Source organism: Ranitomeya imitator, chromosome 3, assembly GCF_032444005.1.
Source record: "Ranitomeya imitator isolate aRanImi1 chromosome 3, aRanImi1.pri, whole genome shotgun sequence".
Taxonomy (NCBI): Eukaryota; Metazoa; Chordata; class Amphibia; order Anura; family Dendrobatidae; genus Ranitomeya; species Ranitomeya imitator.
In genome coordinates, this window is record NC_091284.1 from 400,422,376 (window position 1) to 400,443,191 (window position 20,816).

A 20,816-nucleotide genomic window follows, 5' to 3' on the forward strand; every position below is an offset into this window, starting at 1 on the left:
GAAAAAGGCCGGGGTCACACTTACGAGTTCAATGCGAGAAACTCGCGAGACTCTCTCGCATCAATACCCGGCACTACCGCCGGCACTCAGGACCGGAGTGGGCGGCTGCATGTATTTCTATGTGCGAGTTTCATCAGCGTGCCCTTTTGTGCATACCAAGACAGTTTTATCTGATGCTCAGCACCCCTGCCCTTGTTTTGTCATCTCACCAACTCACCTAGAGTAAGGTTTTATGTATTTTACATGTCTCTGCTAATTTTGTATTTAATAAAGCACTTTTTGATGTCTCTTTATCTCGTGTTGTCTAGTCTATTTAGCTAGTAATTTAAGCATGTATATCGACGTTATTGGGGCATTTAACTCAGTTGTTCTCTGTAGGTTTATAATATTTAGGAGTTGCCCCTCTTTACTTTTGTTACTTTTGTATTTTTACTTGGTGATCATTTTTGGTATGATATCCTTTGTTAAACTAATATTACCCTGGATGGAGAAAAACAAGATCAAAATTGCTAATGATACCTGTGGCCTGCTGGGGTAAGTGACGGAGTCAGCGACTTTGTGCGCCATCACAACTGTTAACAGTGTGAGTGTGTTGAGAACATCAATTCTGTTAACAACGTAGCAGACAAGGCAGCCCACGACCAGACAGGTCCTTCTGGCATTTGCCAGAATTGCCAGATGGCCAGTCTGGCCTTGGTGCACACGTTGCAGATTTGGCTGCGGATCCGCAGCAGTTTATTTTCCCTAGCATGCCAATTCTTTGTGCGGAATCCGCAGCGTTTTACACCTATTCCACTATAGGAATCCACAGGTGTTAAAGGGACTCTGTCATCTGAATTTGGCGGGCTATGTAAATGCCCTGTGTCCGGTCCGATGGGCGGTGTTTTTCTACTTCTTTCATTCGCCCCTTCCTTTCCCGCTGGCTGCAATATTTTCTTGAATTTCAGTAGGTTTCCTCCGTAGTTCACGCGTGCGCAATGCAATCTTGCCTTGCGCACGCGCAGTATGTTTTGCCCAGCTGTGGGCAAAGCCGAAAAGCATTAGTGCACATGCACCGCCGCACTTTGTCCTGGAAGTATTTCGCAGTGTTCGCAGGGCGTTTTACCTGCAGATTCTGCAGAATCCGGGTGGTAAAATCCGCAATGGAATCCGCAATGTGTGCACATATCTTAGTGCTGCTAAAGGTGGCTCTTTTACTTAAAAATGCCCTGGGGGGTGACAGGTTCCCTTTAAGATAAATTTGGCTCATTGGGTCAAACAACTCAGTATGAATAAATCCTACAGGTTTGTGCAACCAAAAAGCGGGTGTGACCTCCAGTCCCCCCAGGAGGACCGATTGTTTTTTTTTTTTTTCTAGAGGTCAAAAGCGGTTTCAGGAACAAAATCGGTGACCGTGACCTGTGCATAGTGCTGCGCTACCGCTGGCTGCCGCTAGATGTCGTCTTTCTCCCAGCACTGCAGTCGTAGTTCCGTGAATGGCCGCCGTGCGTCCGCCCAGGCTCCACACTCCCAGGTGTAGTACCCTATCGCTTGGCTGGGTGTCCCCTTCCCTCGATGCTGCCTGGGCGGAGACAGGAGCCGGAAGTCGGATCCACAGGCACCGGACTGACCGGCGGGCACCGGGAATACTGCGGGAGAGTAGTTCGCCATGTCCGGGTATATCCCGGGACAACTCCCGGTGGATCGTAACCAGGAGCATGAGTTTGTTCGGGCATATGAAGGAGTGCTGGAGAGATATAAAGGTACATGACCGGGGGCGGGACGGTGTGTGTCCTGGCTGGTACATGTGGCACAGCGCTGGGCACTTACATGGGGCTGCCGCAGGGCATGGGAAGACGCTGCTTGTGCGCACAGCTGATGGGAGTTGCAGTGACAGCTCTGCGTGACAGGCTGCTGATGTGACAGGCTGCATACTATGGCCGGGCAGTGTTACCATGGCTGTGGTGTACAGTGACACCCCACTATGGCTGGGCAGTGTTCTCAGGGCTGTGGTGTACAGTGACACCCCACTATGGCCGGGCAGTGTTCTCAGGCTGTGGTGTACAGTGACACCCCACTATGTCCGGGCAGTGTTCTCAGGGCTGTGGTGTACAGTGACACCCCACTATGTCCGGGCAGTGTTACCATGGCTGTGGTGTACAGTGACACCCCACTATGGCCGGGCAGTGTTATTAGGGCTGTGGTGTACAGTGACACCCCACTATGTCCGGGCAGTGTTCTCAGGGCTGTGGTGTACAGTGACGCCCCACTATGTCCGGGCAGTGTTCTCAGGGCTGTGGTGTACAGTGACACCCCACTATGGCCGGGCAGTGTTCTCAGGGCTGTGGTGTACAGTGACACCCCACTATGTCCGGGCAGTGTTCTCAGGGCTGTGGTGTACAGTGACACCCCACTATGTCCGGGCAGTGTTCTCAGGGCTGTGGTGTACAGTGACACCCCACTATGGCCGGGCAGTGTTCTCAGGGCTGTGGTGTACAGTGACACCCCACTATGTCCGGGCAGTGTTCTCAGGGCTGTGGTGTACAGTGACACCCCACTATGGCCGGGCAGTGTTCTCAGGGCTGTGGTGTACAGTGACGCCCCACTATGTCCGGGCAGTGTTCTCAGGGCTGTGGTGTACAGTGACACCCCACTATGGCCGGGCAGTGTTCTCAGGGCTGTGGTGTACAGTGACACCCCACTATGGCCGGGCAGTGTTCTCAGGCTGTGGTGTACAGTGACACCCCACTATGTCCGGGCAGTGTTCTCAGGGCTGTGGTGTACAGTGACACCCCACTATGTCCGGGCAGTGTTACCATGGCTGTGGTGTACAGTGACACCCCACTATGGCCGGGCAGTGTTATTAGGGCTGTGGTGTACAGTGACACCCCACTATGTCCGGGCAGTGTTCTCAGGGCTGTGGTGTACAGTGACGCCCCACTATGTCCGGGCAGTGTTCTCAGGGCTGTGGTGTACAGTGACACCCCACTATGTCCGGGCAGTGTTCTCAGGGCTGTGGTGTACAGTGACACCCCACTATGTCCGGGCAGTGTTCTCAGGGCTGTGGTGTACAGTGACACCCCACTATGGCCGGGCAGTGTTATCAGGGCTGTGGTGTACAGTGACACCCCACTATGGCCGGGCAGTGTTCTCAGGGCTGTGGTGTACAGTGACACCCCACTATGTCCGGGCAGTGTTCTCAGGGCTGTGGTGTACAGTGACACCCCACTATGTCCGGGCAGTGTTCTCAGGGCTGTGGTGTACAGTGACACCCCACTATGGCCGGGCAGTGTTCTCAGGGCTGTGGTGTACAGTGACACCCCACTATGTCCGGGCAGTGTTCTCAGGGCTGTGGTGTACAGTGACACCCCACTATGGCCGGGCAGTGTTCTCAGGGCTGTGGTGTACAGTGACGCCCCACTATGTCCGGGCAGTGTTCTCAGGGCTGTGGTGTACAGTGACACCCCACTATGGCCGGGCAGTGTTCTCAGGGCTGTGGTGTACAGTGACACCCCACTATGTCCGGGCAGTGTTCTCAGGGCTGTGGTGTACAGTGACACCCCACTATGTCCGGGCAGTGTTCTCAGGGCTGTGGTGTACAGTGACACCCCACTATGGCCGGGCAGTGTTCTCAGGGCTGTGGTGTACAGTGACACCCCACTATGTCCGGGCAGTGTTCTCAGGGCTGTGGTGTACAGTGACACCCCACTATGTCCGGGCAGTGTTCTCAGGGTTGTGGTGTACAGTGACACCCCACTATGGCCGGGCAGTGTTCTCAGGGCTGTGGTGTACAGTGACACCCCACTATGTCCGGGCAGTGTTCTCAGGGCTGTGGTGTACAGTGACACCCCACTATGTCCGGGCAGTGTTCTCAGGGTTGTGGTGTACAGTGACACCCCACTATGTCCGGGCAGTGTTCTCAGGGCTGTGGTGTACAGTGACACCCCACTATGTCCGGGCAGTGTTCTCAGGGTTGTGGTGTACAGTGACACCCCACTATGGCCGGGCAGTGTTATTAGGGCTGCGGTGTACAGTGACACCCCACTATGTCCGGGCAGTGTTACCATGGCTGTGGTGTACAGTGACACCCCACTATGTCCGGGCAGTGTTCTCAGGGCTGTGGTGTACAGTGACACCCCACTATGTCCGGGCAGTGTTCTCAGGGTTGTGGTGTACAGTGACACCCCACTATGGCCGGGCAGTGTTATTAGGGCTGTGGTGTACAGTGACACCCCACTATGGCCGGGCAGTGTTCTCAGGGCTGTGGTGTACAGTGACACCCCACTATGTCCGGGCAGTGTTCTCAGGGCTGTGGTGTACAGTGACACCCCACTATGGCCGGGCAGTGTTCTCAGGGCTGTGGTGTACAGTGACACCCCACTATGTCCGGGCAGTGTTCTCAGGGCTGTGGTGTACAGTGACACCCCACTATGTCCGGGCAGTGTTCTCAGGGTTGTGGTGTACAGTGACACCCCACTATGTCCGGGCAGTGTTCTCAGGGCTGTGGTGTACAGTGACACCCCACTATGTCCGGGCAGTGTTCTCAGGGTTGTGGTGTACAGTGACACCCCACTATGGCCGGGCAGTGTTATTAGGGCTGCGGTGTACAGTGACACCCCACTATGTCCGGGCAGTGTTACCATGGCTGTGGTGTACAGTGACACCCCACTATGTCCGGGCAGTGTTCTCAGGGCTGTGGTGTACAGTGACACCCCACTATGTCCGGGCAGTGTTCTCAGGGTTGTGGTGTACAGTGACACCCCACTATGGCCGGGCAGTGTTATTAGGGCTGCGGTGTACAGTGACACCCCACTATGTCCGGGCAGTGTTCTCAGGGCTGTGGTGTACAGTGACACCCCACTATATCCGGGCAGTGTTCTCAGGGCTGTGGTGTACAGTGACACCCCACTATGGCCGGGCAGTGTTCTCAGGGCTGTGGTGTACAGTGACACCCCACTATGGCCGGGCAGTGTTCTCAGGGCTGTGGTGTACAGTGACACCCCACTATGGCCGGGCAGTGTTCTCAGGGCTGTGGTGTACAGTGACACCCCACTATGTCCGGGCAGTGTTCTCAGGGTTGTGGTGTACAGTGACACCCCACTATGTCCGGGCAGTGTTCTCAGGGCTGTGGTGTACAGTGACACCCCACTATGTCCGGGCAGTGTTCTCAGGGTTGTGGTGTACAGTGACACCCCACTATGGCCGGGCAGTGTTATTAGGGCTGCGGTGTACAGTGACACCCCACTATGTCCGGGCAGTGTTACCATGGCTGTGGTGTACAGTGACACCCCACTATGTCCGGGCAGTGTTCTCAGGGCTGTGGTGTACAGTGACACCCCACTATGTCCGGGCAGTGTTCTCAGGGTTGTGGTGTACAGTGACACCCCACTATGGCCGGGCAGTGTTATTAGGGCTGCGGTGTACAGTGACACCCCACTATGTCCGGGCAGTGTTCTCAGGGCTGTGGTGTACAGTGACACCCCACTATATCCGGGCAGTGTTCTCAGGGCTGTGGTGTACAGTGACACCCCACTATGGCCGGGCAGTGTTCTCAGGGCTGTGGTGTACAGTGACACCCCACTATGGCCGGGCAGTGTTCTCAGGGCTGTGGTGTACAGTGACACCCCACTATGGCCGGGCAGTGTTCTCAGGGCTGTGGTGTACAGTGACACCCCACTATGTCCGGGCAGTGTTCTCAGGGCTGTGGTGTACAGTGACACCCCACTATGTCCGGGCAGTGTTCTCAGGGTTGTGGTGTACAGTGACACCCCACTATGTCCGGGCAGTGTTCTCAGGGCTGTGGTGTACAGTGACACCCCACTATGTCCGGGCAGTGTTCTCAGGGTTGTGGTGTACAGTGACACCCCACTATGGCCGGGCAGTGTTATTAGGGCTGCGGTGTACAGTGACACCCCACTATGTCCGGGCAGTGTTACCATGGCTGTGGTGTACAGTGACACCCCACTATGTCCGGGCAGTGTTCTCAGGGCTGTGGTGTACAGTGACACCCCACTATGTCCGGGCAGTGTTCTCAGGGTTGTGGTGTACAGTGACACCCCACTATGGCCGGGCAGTGTTATTAGGGCTGCGGTGTACAGTGACACCCCACTATGTCCGGGCAGTGTTCTCAGGGCTGTGGTGTACAGTGACACCCCACTATATCCGGGCAGTGTTCTCAGGGCTGTGGTGTACAGTGACACCCCACTATGGCCGGGCAGTGTTCTCAGGGCTGTGGTGTACAGTGACACCCCACTATGGCCGGGCAGTGTTCTCAGGGCTGTGGTGTACAGTGACACCCCACTATGGCCGGGCAGTGTTCTCAGGGCTGTGGTGTACAGTGACACCCCACTATGTCCGGGCAGTGTTCTCAGGGTTGTGGTGTACAGTGACACCCCACTATGTCCGGGCAGTGTTCTCAGGGCTGTGGTGTACAGTGACACCCCACTATGTCCGGGCAGTGTTCTCAGGGTTGTGGTGTACAGTGACACCCCACTATGGCCGGGCAGTGTTATTAGGGCTGCGGTGTACAGTGACACCCCACTATGTCCGGGCAGTGTTACCATGGCTGTGGTGTACAGTGACACCCCACTATGTCCGGGCAGTGTTCTCAGGGCTGTGGTGTACAGTGACACCCCACTATGTCCGGGCAGTGTTCTCAGGGTTGTGGTGTACAGTGACACCCCACTATGGCCGGGCAGTGTTATTAGGGCTGCGGTGTACAGTGACACCCCACTATGTCCGGGCAGTGTTCTCAGGGCTGTGGTGTACAGTGACACCCCACTATATCCGGGCAGTGTTCTCAGGGCTGTGGTGTACAGTGACACCCCACTATGGCCGGGCAGTGTTCTCAGGGCTGTGGTGTACAGTGACACCCCACTATGGCCGGGCAGTGTTCTCAGGGCTGTGGTGTACAGTGACACCCCACTATGGCCGGGCAGTGTTCTCAGGGCTGTGGTGTACAGTGACACCCCACTATGTCCGGGCAGTGTTCTCAGGGCTGTGGTGTTCAGTGACACCCCACTATGGCCGGGCAGTGTTCTCAGGGCTGTGGTGTACAGTGACACCCCACTATGTCCGGGCAGTGTTCTCAGGGCTGTGGTGTACAGTGACACCCCACTATGTCCGGGCAGTGTTACCATGGCTGTGGTGTACAGTGACACCCCACTATGTCCGGGCAGTGTTCTCAGGGTTGTGGTGTACAGTGACACCCCACTGTGGCCGGGCAGTGTTCTCAGGGTTGTGGTGTACAGTGACACCTCACTGTGGCCGGGCAGTGTTCTCAGGGCTGTGGTGTACAGTGACACCCCACTATGGCCGGGCAGTGTTATTAGGGCTGTGGTGTACAGTGACACCCCACTATGGCCGGGCAGTGTTATTAGGGCTGTGGTGTACAGTGACACCCCACTATGGCTGGGCAGTGTTATTAGGGCTGCGGTGTACAGTGACACCCCACTATGGCCGGGCAGTGTTCTCAGGGCTGTGGTGTACAGTGACACCCCACTATGTCCGGGCAGTGTTCTCAGGGCTGTGGTGTTCAGTGACACCCCACTATGGCCGGACAGTGTTATCAGGGCTGTGGTGTACAGTGACACCCCACTATGGCCGGGCAGTGTTCTCAGGGCTGCGGTGTACAGTGACACCCCACTATGGCTGGGCAGTGTTATTAGGGCTGCGGTGTACAGTGACACCCCACTATGGCCGGGCAGTGTTCTCAGGGCTGTGGTGTACAGTGACACCCCACTATGTCCGGGCAGTGTTCTCAGGGCTGTGGTGTACAGTGACACCCCACTATGGCCGGGCAGTGTTATTAGGGCTGTGGTGTACAGTGACACCCCACTATGGCCGGGCAGTGTTATTAGGGCTGCGGTGTACAGTGACACCCCACTATGGCCGGGCAGTGTTATTAGGGCTGTGGTGTACAGTGACACCCCACTATGGCCGGGCAGTGTTATCAGGCTGTGGTGTACAGTGACACCCCACTATGACCGGGCAGTGTTTTCAGGGTTGTGGTGTACAGTGACACCCCACTATGTCCGGGCAGTGTTCTCAGGGCTGTGGTGTTCAGTGACACCCCACTATGGCCGGGCAGTGTTCTCAGGGCTGTGGTGTTCAGTGACACCCCACTATGGCCGGGCAGTGTTCTCAGGGCTGTGGTGTACAGTGACACCCCACTATGTCCGGGCAGTGTTCTCAGGGCTGTGGTGTTCAGTGACACCCCACTATGGCCGGGCAGTGTTCTCAGGGCTGTGGTGTTCAGTGACACCCCACTATGGCCGGGCAGTGTTCTCAGGGCTGTGGTGTACAGTGACACTCCACTATGGCCGGGCAGTGTTCTCAGGGCTGTGGTGTACAGTGACACCCCACTATGTCCGGGCAGTGTTCTCAGGGCTGTGGTGTTCAGTGACACCCCACTATGTCCGGGCAGTGTTCTCAGGGCTGTGGTGTTCAGTGACACCCCACTATGGCCGGGCAGTGTTCTCAGGGCTGTGGTGTACAGTGACACTCCACTATGGCCAGGCAGTGTTCTCAGGGCTGTGGTGTACAGTGACACCCCACTATGTCCGGGCAGTGTTCTCAGGGCTGTGGTGTACAGTGACACCCCACTATGTCCGGGCAGTGTTCTCAGGGCTGTGGTGTACAGTGACACCCCACTATGGCCGGGCAGTGTTATTAGGGCTGTGGTGTACAGTGACACCCCACTATGGCTGGGCAGTGTTATTAGGGCTGTGGTGTACAGTGACACCCCACTATGTCCGGGCAGTGTTCTCAGGGCTGTGGTGTTCAGTGACACCCCACTATGGCCGGGCAGTGTTCTCAGGGCTGTGGTGTTCAGTGACACCCCACTATGGCCGGGCAGTGTTCTCAGGGCTGTGGTGTACAGTGACACCCCACTATGTCCGGGCAGTGTTCTCAGGGCTGTGGTGTACAGTGACACCCCACTATGGCCGGGCAGTGTTATTAGGGCTGTGGTGTACAGTGACACCCCACTATGGCCGGGCAGTGTTATTAGGGCTGCGGTGTACAGTGACACCCCACTATGGCCGGGCAGTGTTATTAGGGCTGTGGTGTACAGTGACACCCCACTATGGCCGGGCAGTGTTATCAGGCTGTGGTGTACAGTGACACCCCACTATGACCGGGCAGTGTTTTCAGGGTTGTGGTGTACAGTGACACCCCACTATGTCCGGGCAGTGTTCTCAGGGCTGTGGTGTTCAGTGACACCCCACTATGGCCGGGCAGTGTTCTCAGGGCTGTGGTGTTCAGTGACACCCCACTATGGCCGGGCAGTGTTCTCAGGGCTGTGGTGTACAGTGACACCCCACTATGTCCGGGCAGTGTTCTCAGGGCTGTGGTGTTCAGTGACACCCCACTATGGCCGGGCAGTGTTCTCAGGGCTGTGGTGTACAGTGACACCCCACTATGTCCGGGCAGTGTTCTCAGGGCTGTGGTGTACAGTGACACCCCACTATGTCCGGGCAGTGTTCTCAGGGCTGTGGTGTTCAGTGACACCCCACTATGGCCGGGCAGTGTTCTCAGGGCTGTGGTGTACAGTGACACTCCACTATGGCCGGGCAGTGTTCTCAGGGCTGTGGTGTACAGTGACACCCCACTATGGCCGGGCAGTGTTCTCAGGGCTGTGGTGTACAGTGACACCCCACTATGTCCGGGCAGTGTTCTCAGGGCTGTGGTGTTCAGTGACACCCCACTATGGCCGGGCAGTGTTCTCAGGGCTGTGGTGTACAGTGACACTCCACTATGGCCGGGCAGTGTTCTCAGGGCTGTGGTGTACAGTGACACCCCACTATGGCCGGGCAGTGTTCTCAGGGCTGTGGTGTACAGTGACACCCCACTATGGCCGGGCAGTGTTCTCAGGGCTGTGGTGTACAGTGACACCCCACTATGGCCGGGCAGTGTTTTCAGGGTTGTGGTGTACAGTGACACCCCACTATGTCCGGGCAGTGTTCTCAGGGCTGTGGTGTACAGTGACACCCCACTATGTCCGGGCAGTGTTCTCAGGGCTGTGGTGTACAGTGACACTCCACTATGGCCGGGCAGTGTTCTCAGGGCTGTGGTGTACAGTGACACTCCACTATGGCCGGGCAGTGTTCTCAGGGCTGTGGTGTACAGTGACACCCCACTATGGCCGGGCAGTGTTCTCAGGGCTGTGGTGTACAGTGACACCCCACTATGGCCGGGCAGTGTTCTCAGGGCTGTGGTGTACAGTGACACCCCACTATGGCCGGGCAGTGTTTTCAGGGTTGTGGTGTACAGTGACACCCCACTATGTCCGGGCAGTGTTCTCAGGGCTGTGGTGTACAGTGACACCCCACTATGTCCGGGCAGTGTTCTCAGGGCTGTGGTGTACAGTGACACTCCACTATGGCCGGGCAGTGTTCTCAGGGCTGTGGTGTACAGTGACACTCCACTATGTCCGAGCAGTGTTCTCAGGGCTGTGGTGTACAGTGACACCCCACTATGTCCGAGCAGTGTTCTCAGGGCTGTGGTGTACAGTGACACTCCACTATGGCCGGGCAGTGTTCTCAGGGCTGTGGTGTACAGTGACTCCCCTCTGCTTCAAGAGCAGTTGTGTAGTGCATGAGTGTGCTGTGTGTCCGCACCATGTCACTGTCACAACGCTGGTGACTAAAGAACTAGGAGCTCCGCACCTTTCATTGTATTGTCAGGCATCACCCTTCTACAGTGAGCCAGTCAGTCCCATGTACATATAGAAGTAGTGGGTGTAGGCGCCTGTCCCCCTACAAATATGGCAAGTTTCTTGCTGACATCCGATATGGCGGTCGTAAGAAATCGAGTGTAGGAGGCATATGTAAATCAGACCGGAAGTGCAGTGGGTGTGTCAGTGCACTGGGAAGAAGCACATTGACACGCCCCTAGTGCACTTTCATCCTGATTTGCATACACTTGAATTCTTATGACCAGCACAGTGGGTCCACACAAGAAAAACGTTACTTTTATTGGGGTGCCAGCCCATATGTAAAAACGCTATAGTTGACAAATGCCAGAGCGAGCCTTACGTGTGTGACGGCCGGCATAGTACACGCAGGGTGTAACAGTGAAGTGCTCACTCAGCCATGGGTGTAACAGTGATATGGGAAAGACAACATACGGTAGCATAGCATGGGTGTAACAGCGGAGAATAAGGGGTAGTCGTAGGGTGTGACGGCCATAGTCACTGGGAGCCGGGTGCTGTGATCTCTCCCTTCCAGTCGGTAAGGGTTAAATATTTGCTTGTGATGTACAGGCTCCTGCATGGTCTGAGGCGCTGATGTTTCCTAACAATAGGGTGGCTCATTGCCAGTTACCTCTTAATCATAAGCCGGGTGACGCACTATAGGAATATTGGCATAAAAGAGAACACCGCACAATCTGTAGGGTGAGCATATAGGAGGAAGGGGCTTCATTCTTAAAGGAGCAGCAGCCGCCTTATGTTTGGTCTCTGGTATTTCAAGGGTTAAGCTACTCAGGTTTCCGTCACCTTGGATTCCTTTGGCCTGAAGAAAAAAAACCCACTTTCCTTCCAGCATTCACTTCAATATATTAATTTCCTGGGTTATTCATTACCTGGCGCAGAACACCTACAAGAAACCTGCAGAATCTGGGAAACTGGTCCATATTTAGGATGCTTTGTGCCGATCAAGGATTGGGCACGTGAGCCCGTCATAGCTAGCTGGTGCTTGGCATCTGCTCATGGCATTTCGTTGTATAATTGGCATCAGATAAATGAAAGCTGGCTTCTGATTGCTTTCTATGATGAACCTTTTTTTGCCTGCGCTAATTTTTCTGCATAACGCTGTATTCATGCTTTGTGAATTTAGTTCTAATTTAAGGAGCATCTGTCACCAGACGTAGATCCTTATTTTAGGAAGCGAGTCTGAGGAGCCCCCATGTCCATAGTAATAGGGGCTGGCATGCCCATGCAGTAAGGGTAATCTTTTTGTTCCACCAATGTCTGATTTATTTATTTTTCATCCTGTAAATTAATCTAAAAAAGTGTCAGATGCTCATTAAAGTGAATCTGTCACCAGGATAGACCCCTTTATTATGTAGGTCCTGTGACGTGATGTCGGCTATGCCATTCTATGTGCCCCACCCACCCCCCAACCATCTGGACACAGTCACTTGCCTGAATGCTGCCACTTATAGTCAAGAATGGTGCTTGGAAGCAGGGATGGGACTGAAGGAATAATTGGGATAGCAGTGACCATCTATACATGCAGATGTCTCCATTGTGGTTCATGGGAGTTGTGTAACACCCATCATGTTAAGTGGAGACAGTCCCATGTATGTATGGTTACCTCCTCTCTGGCTGCATAGTGGCATACATCAAAGGCTTTGTCTAAATTTGCAGGTTATAATCTGAAGTGTAAATAACTTAAATCCGGTTTAGTTGGTTTACTGGAGCAGTGGCCCACAGGGAGAAAATGAAGTTCTATTCTCTCTGCAGCCGCTCGCTTGCAGTCATTGGAGCAATGCAGGCAGCTGTTAGTCACCTCTCACTACACATTAGGCATGCTATAATCACTCACATGCTGCAGAAAAGGCTGTCATTCAATTTGCAGAGGAGTGATTACAGTTATGATCACTGCACTATTGTGATGACTGGAAACTAGCAGCTGCAGGGAGAATAAAGCTTCGTTTTCTCCTTGTAGCCATGCTTCTAATAAGCCTGGCAGAAATGATTTACAAATTGTTTACCTGCAGATTACCCTTATATTTGCAGTTAAATAGTATTTCTAGAGATGTCCGTTTCCCTTTAACCCCTTACCGACATGTACGGTGCACGTCGGGCACAGTTATTTGGAGCAGGCTCAGGAAATGAGGCCGCACTACCCATGCAGGTGATGACTGTTATATTCAACCATCATCTGTCTCTAACAGTCTTGGATGGAGTCACACTTCGTCCCTGTTAAATGCCACTGCGAATTCTCTGACAGCGGCATTTATAGTGCGTACTTAGGATGTGTGCCATTCAGCCCCCTATGTAATGCGATTACAGAGTGCCAGTGGGTTGCCATGGATGCTGGAGGTGTCCTGAAGACCCCCATGCCTGTGGATAGTGTTCGTAGTAGACTGTGACTTTACTATATACTGCAATATAGTTGTATTGCAGGATTTAGTGTAAGCGAGCAGACGATCACAGGTTCAAGTCACCCAAAAGGGCAAAAAAAAGAATGCTATAAAAATTTCCATGAAAGTCTGATCTATCAAAATCTAAAATTAAACTGGTGAAAACTGTAAAAAGAAAAAAAAAATCAAAATGTCAGAATTGCTGTTTTTCTGTGGAAGCAAGAAAAATGCTATAAGAAGCAATCAAAACATTGTGTCTACCCCAATGTGTTATCAATAAAAACATCAGCTCACCATGCAAAAAACAAGCTCCATTTACCGAAAATGAAAACATAACAAATCTTGGAAAATGGCGACACAAGCAAAATAGTTGATGAGTTGTGGTTTTGCAATTTCAACCTACTTGGATGTTTTTCCTGTTTTCCAGTACATTGAAGGGTAACATGGATGGTGTTATTCAAAATTACAATTCATCCTACAAATAAAGCAAGCATGGCTATGTCGGCAGAAAAATAAAAAAAGCTATGGATCCGGGAAGACAGGGAAGAGAAAACTATAGCGCAAAAGCAAAAAAATTGACCAGTTCCTTAAATGTTTAAACCTTTGTTGGCCGCCTGGATACTGCCTCATTGAGGAGGATGGCCATTTAGCGCACAGTCCTTTGATAGCCAGGCTCCGTCCTTTACCTTTACCTTACTCTCCAGATTGTATCTAGCCGTTTACAGTTACAGCACGGACATCAGGTGGTCAGGGTGTGTTACATTGAGCGGACTCACAGCTATTTCCAGTTGTGACAACAGCTGTAAGTTTGGTCGGCATGTGACGGCATCGTGACTACCGTGTACGTTCCTGAGCGGGCATTGCAGGGTAGATGCGGCAGAATGTCTTTTATATGCGATATGTTAGTCTAGGGCGAGTTGGAATTCCACATTTGTATGGAATCTGTTTGCAGTTTATTATGTGTGTATATGTAGGTGGGAGCCAGTGAGCATGGCAGGTGTGCGGCTCCTCACACCGACACCGCACATAATGATATAGTGGTATACAAAAGGAATTTGTCAGACCTGATTCTTAAGGCTTAGAGGTGTCTGACATAGAAGGAGTGGCACAGGTGTGTGTGTGTGCCCCCAGGGTAGACGCGGAGAGGGTAAATCAGGTGTGTCCCAGACACTTGCTTCCTTCCTGCATCTATGTAAATCGGTCAGGGCACAGGAATATGGGTCGGGGTAGCGATGGTCTTAAGATGCCATCTGATGTGATGGACTCTTCCAGTAGGATCACAGACATTTCCGATCACTGATGGTCGTCACTTTTTGGGATGTATCATTACTAGAAGAGCAAGCCCCTGCTAATCGGATGCATCGCCACTAGCAATGGACTGCAGGATAATATGCACAGGTCATCAGAGCATTTGCCATAATGATGTAGCAGGGAATCTATATTCAGGGCTGGAGCAGAAACACTAAAGAACAGTTTAGCAAGAAGAGTGACTCTTAAACAGGAAAATGTGCTTATAGTATCTGTTGGCCAGACAAACATTGCAAAGAAAGTTTGCTTTACAATAAAAGTATGGAAAGTTTTATGGGAGCCGCAAGAAAAAAATTGGGAAGAGCATGAGGGACATGTGAATTTTTTTAAATTTTTTTAACCTGTTTATTTGGTAGCATTTTTTAACCCAAGCATGAAACAAGTGCGTTTGTGTTCCAGTACTACGGCCACAAATCCGGGCCTGTCTGGTGAACCGAAATGACTCTAGATAATGCAGTCGGCTGGGACCAATAGTCACAACACTGGCACCAAAAGGGCCTCTAATGGTGCAGTCTTTTTTAGGTGGGACCATTCTGAAACCTGGGGGAAAAGCGCTCAGTAAACACTCAAAAGAATGAAATGCATTGCAATGGAATAACTACGTCTCAACCTCATTAGTTTATGCAGTACAAGTAAAGAAAAAAAGAAAAAACTGCCAGGACGTTGCAAAAACGTCTGAAACATTTGCATTTGTTTTGTGTTGCAATTTTTCTTGGAATAATATTACAATAATATTACCTAAAATAAATGGTCACAAGGGAGGAAGGTTAAATGGAAAGCTAGCTCACCGCAAAAGTCACCTTAAAGAAATGGTGACTTGAAAGAGAAAAAACTCCCAGCATGCTCTGGCAAGAAATATCTTGTTAATCATTGTCAATATCTCTATTTTTAAAGTTCTGACATTCTGTCTATCCATCCATAGACAGTCATGGCCGAAAATGTTGGCTCTAGTGATGAGCGAACATGCTAGGATAAGCTGTTATCCAAGCATGGCCGGGTGCTTACCAAGTGTCTTCAGCGTCCTCGAATAATATGTCCGAGTCCCCGTGCCTGCATGTCTTGTGGCTGTTCATGAAGGGATTGCCTTATCCTAGCTCGTTCGCTCATCACTAGTCGGCACCCTTGTGCCAAGTATTTCTCCCAGAAAATTACTATTTTACATGTTTATTTTGTGTGTATTGGACAACACAAAAAGAGAAAACATGCAAATTAGACATAATTTCACACAAAGCCCCCAAAATGGGCCTGACAAAATTGTTGTCACCTTTCCAAAATTGTGCGTCAAGCAATGTGGGCAGTATGAAATTCGCACCTTAAAACAGATAAAAAGGGGGCAAGTTGGCTTAATCTTTGTATTGTGTGTCTGTATGCCATATTAAGCAAGGAGAACAGAAAGAGAAGAAGAGAACTGTCTGAGGACTTGAGAATAGAGATGGGCGAACCCGAATAGTAATCCGTACCGGACCCCTACTGTTCGGCCATGGACTCTGGACACGGATTCCACCAGGAAGGTCGTGTTAGGCTAGGTTCAGATTGTGTTAGGTGATCCGTTTAACAATCCGTTACTTAGCGACACTAACGCTACGTAACGGATCCATTAACGCGCCCATAGATTTACATTATCGTAATACATTCCAACGCATGTCAAAATTGGCATGCGTTAGCGACGATGCGTTAACTTAGTTATGCACCCTCGAACACGGTTTACAGCGTTTTCGAGTACGTTATGGCTAGCGCATGCCAACGCAATGGTACCACGCGTTAGCGAGATTGTAGCAAAAAATCAATTTTGTGCATCAGCGTTAGTGCATCCGTTTAACGGATCCGTTAAACGGATGGCACTACCGCGATGTGTACCTAGCCTTACTGTTTGTGTTCGGCCCCCCCAAAGATCAGGTGTTTCCTGTGCTGTCAAGTGCATGACAGCGTGGCAAAGACTGTCTCTGATCGGGGTAAAATAAGTTGTCGTGTTTGTATATCTATAGAAATTTCTGATGTCCGTTTTTTATACATGGTCTGGTTATTTGGCCGATCTGCCCCAAATTAACCCATTAGGTAAAGCCATCACTTCAGAAGTTTTAGACCAGGTTTCAGCAACCTTGGACCTACCGTTCTCAAGATATTTACAAAATAAGAACGGAACATAAACACAAATATTAATTTACGGTGAAACTGGACCGTTTTCGCTCAAATTTGTCATATAGGAAAGTCAATCAATTCGTTAAGTTTTATACCAGGTTTTAGCTTTTTGGAACCTACTGTTCTCGACATAGTCATCAAAAAATGCAATGGAAAAGCATTCTTGAGATATTCCCCAAAAAACAGAACTTCTACACTTCTGTGTGCAGGGGGCCGTCACATAATTCTACATGGAGGAATACTAAGAATCTTTTAGGTGGTTTGTAGGTTTTTGTGTAAAGTTGCGTACTTCTTGCAGATGTCAGTGGTGTTTGCCGTCTTGTTTTACGCCAATATGTCGGAACTTCTGCAGCTACTGCTGTCTATGTGCCGGATCAGGGAAGCGATTGTTTCCCGGAGGCAAATATTTTAAGACTTACTGTATGTTTGCATTTTCCACGTTTTAATTCCCACATTAAAAGAGAACTTTTTTTTTTTAACCTGTTATTTTCCTATAACCAACTATTCTAGTACAATTAGCCTTTTAATTGACATGAAGTGTAGGTTATAATAAATACATAAAACCTGATTATTTCCAGCTAGGAAATGGGGCGTTATAATAATAGCTGGGATAGGACGGCTTTAGAGTGTTTTTTTTTTTTTTTTTTTTCAGGTAGGTGACTGATGGCGGGGACTTTTACAGTTCCTTGATGTTGTTCGTGATCACATGGACAGCTGCCAGAGCAGTTGTCTGCGGGACTGCATAATCTCAGGCATGTTGCGGGACTTGTCATATCCTGTATATCAGAAAATAGACCCTGTGTAAGGAAACCATGGTACAGAGGAAGGAAAGCTGTTGCCTGTATACAACTATGGGATTATAAGGGTATGTGCACACTGCATCTTTTTCAGGCGGATGAACACAAATATTTCAAGAGGCAGATGCTTCAAGAAGTACTGCTATTTTCTTTTTTCCTCAAACCCCTTTTTGGTTGTTTTCTGAACTTTTTTAGACATTTTTGAACACCGTTGGGTTTTTATTTTTTTTATTTTAAGCTTTCATTAGAGTGTACAACACTTAGACGCTTTTTTTGACTGAAAACGACACTGTAATCACATATAAAATGCACTTTATAAGGTTATATCATGCCTGCTCATTTAGTCAAAGGGGTGTGCTTCATTTCGGGGACCTGTGCATGTGCCGTGACGAGCGGCTCCCCGCGCGTGCGCACTGAAGCTGTATGTAGTAGCCAGCTTCACTGATTGTATTCGCTCATCACGGCACATGCGCGGCTCCCTGATCGACACCGCGCAGGATTTCAAAGCGGATTCGAGTGACGTCGGCACAACCCGGGAACATCATTCAGATTGCACGGGCAGTGACAACTGTGACTGAATGTACTGAAGCTCACCCCTGTGACTAAATGAGCAGGTACGATATAACTATATCAAGTGTTTTTTGCACATGACTACGGTGCCGTTTTTAATGAAAAAAAAATGATGCTAAAAATGTATAAGACGTTCCATTTAAGCTCATTTTGATGCGGAAGCCACCTACCCTAAGAAGCCTCGCTCTTTGCCAGCGCCCAGTTACACAAACCAGTTTTACTCCATTCTTTATCCAATTCTCCAACAACTAGCCAGGAGTGTGAAAAATCTGACGGACATTTGTCAGTACAGTGACCGTACGTATGCGGTCATCTTTCAGTGCCTATGGATTGTAGCGGCCTTCGTACTGTACAGTTAGCTTCTATTTCTGGATTATTGTGTTACACTAGGCCGCTTGTTGTCACCACATTGTTTTATGTGATACTTCACTGTGCTGACTGATAACTAATGTATCAATCTGCCTGTAAATTTGGGCTTCATGTATCAAATGTGTCTTGTTGTCCAACTCAACCAGAGTTTAGTTTGCAAATTTAAAGTCAAATTATTATTTTTTATTTTTATTTTAGTCAAAAATGCGTTATTTCTAAAACCACGTACATGAGGGACCAACGTAGACAGATATGAGGCCATGTTGCCACATAGCAAGCATGCTGTCATGTAGTGTAGTGCCCAGTATAACCTTGTAATCCGCTCATACGTTTCTGCAAACTTTTTTTTTTTTTTTTCTCAAATAGCGATTTATGTCCACTTCTTTCTTCATCATCAGTCTCTCTGGAATTGATCCTGAACTGCTATAACCTCTGACGTGCTGAGACTCAGAGGCTGGATTTGTAGGGTTTCTGCAGGAATGAAAGTACTGTACTTGCTAATCCCCCCCCCCCCCATATCTATATGAAGAGTACACAATAGGACCACCTGGTCAGGAGTCTTGGTAAAATGAATGTACTGGTAGTACCCGCTGAGAGTCTTATTGGCACTTAACATATTCCTAATGAAGGGGCCAGTGCAGCTTGGATGGACTGGTCTTATTGGTATGGATTTTTGGGGGACTGGTTTTACTGGCTCAGCAGCTGGTTGTGGGACACCCAGCAACAGGTTTTCAGATTCCCAGCTGTTTGTTTGTCTCTCCCTCAACTGGAATTTCTGGTGTCTGCTCAATTTGTTTTAACCCTTTGTAATGTTCAAATACTTGAAACAACTGCATGCCATAAAATCCAAGACACCAATCGTGTATTCATTTTTGTGTAGTATTTCACTTGAATTTTGAACTGAAAAATATATACTGTGTGTATATATGTGTGTGTATATGTATGTATGTATGTATGTATATATATATATATATATATATATATATATATATATATATATATATTATATATATAATTTTTTTTTTTCTTAGCTACCATACATACCAGTCCTTATAAATATAGGAAAAAATGAAAGCAGCACACCATTTCTTTAGTGCAAAAAAAGATGTTTTAATGGCCCATTGTGCGACTTTTCGGCTCTGTGTGTGAAGAAGGCTCACACAAACAGCTGAAACGTCGCACAATGGACCATTAAAACCGTTTTTTCTGCACTAAAGAAATGGTGTGCTGCTTTCATTTTTCTATAGAGATATATTATATCTTTCTATATACACTACATTTTCGGAACCTCTCGATTTATTCAGTATTAAGTATGAATACCACTGTCCGAAATAAACGCTCCTTGACTTGATAAGCCATCAGTGAGGTTGTTAATGGATGTTTTAGTAATGTTCTGTCACACTGAATGCACTTATGCAAATCATCATGATCCGCTGCTGGCAGCTCCCTTCTGTAATCACTGACCAATGACATTCCACATGTGCTTGAGAGTGGACAAGTCTGGAGATGCTTCACAACATGATGCCACGTAGGACAAGCGACATGTGGCCTGGCTTCTGACACCTTGGAGACATGTCTAAACCACTGCTTCCTCAACCAATTCAATGAAATGCTGAGCTGTTTATGTACCTGCAGTTGTGACCAAAAGTATTGACACCCCTGCAATTCTGTCAGATAATACTCAGTCTCTTCCTGAAAATGATTGCAATCACAAATTCTTTGGTATTATCTTCATTTAATTTGTCTTAAATGAAAAAAACAAAAAAATAATTGTCCTAAGGCCAAATTGGATATAATTCCACACCAAACATAAAAAAGGGGGTGGACAAAAGTATTGGCACTGTTCAAAAAATCATGTGATGCTTCTCTAATTAGTGTAATTAACAGCACCTGTAACTTACCTGTGGCACCTAACAGGTGTTGGCAATAACTAAATCACACTTGCAGCCAGTTGACATGGATTAAAGTTGACTCAACCTCTGTCCTGTGTCCTTTGGTGTAGCACATTGAGCATGGAGAAAAGAAAGAAGACCAAAGAACTGTCTGAGGACATGAGAAACGAAATTGTGAGGAAGCATGAGCAATCTCAAGGCTACAAGTCCATCTCCAAAGACCTGAATGTTCCTGTGTCTACCGTGCGCAGTGTCATCAAGAAGTTTAAAGCCCATGGCACTGTGGCTAACCTCCCTAGATGTGGACGGAATAGAAAAATTGCCAAGAGATTTCAACGCAAGATTGTGCGGATGTTGGATAAAAAAACCTCGACTAACATCCAAACAAGTTCAAGCTGCCCTGCAGTCCAAGGGTACATCAGTGTCAACCCGTACTATCCGTCGGCGTCTGAATGAAAAGGGACTGTATGGTAGGAGACCCAGGAAGACCCCAGTTCTTACCCCGAGACATAAAAAAGCCAGGCTGGAGTTTGCCAAAACTTACCTGAAAAAGCCTAAAATGTTTTGGAAGAATGTTCTCTGGTCAGATGAGACAAAAGTAGAGCTTTTTCGGCAAAGGCATCAACATAGAGTTTACAGGAGAAAAAAAGAGGCATTCAAAGAAAAGAACACT

General features: G+C 49.5%; 1 protein-coding gene across 10 annotated transcripts in view; it reads left to right on the top strand.

The window, feature by feature from the left end:
• The window catches only part of MACF1 (microtubule actin crosslinking factor 1), a 343,633-nt gene that overhangs the window by 63,837 nt on the left and 258,980 nt on the right, over nt 1–20,816 (top strand). Inside the window, exon 1 of one of the 10 annotated variants that reach the window (XM_069757087.1) lies at nt 1,554–1,742. The exons of 8 other annotated variants lie outside the window; for them this stretch is intronic. In XM_069757087.1, the coding sequence (XP_069613188.1) occupies nt 1,649–1,742 (94 nt within the window). In that variant the 5' untranslated portion in view covers nt 1,554–1,648. Of the gene's footprint in view, nt 1–1,553; nt 1,743–20,816 lie in introns of those variants that run through there. One more of the 10 variants, XM_069757093.1, reaches the window with a different exon arrangement.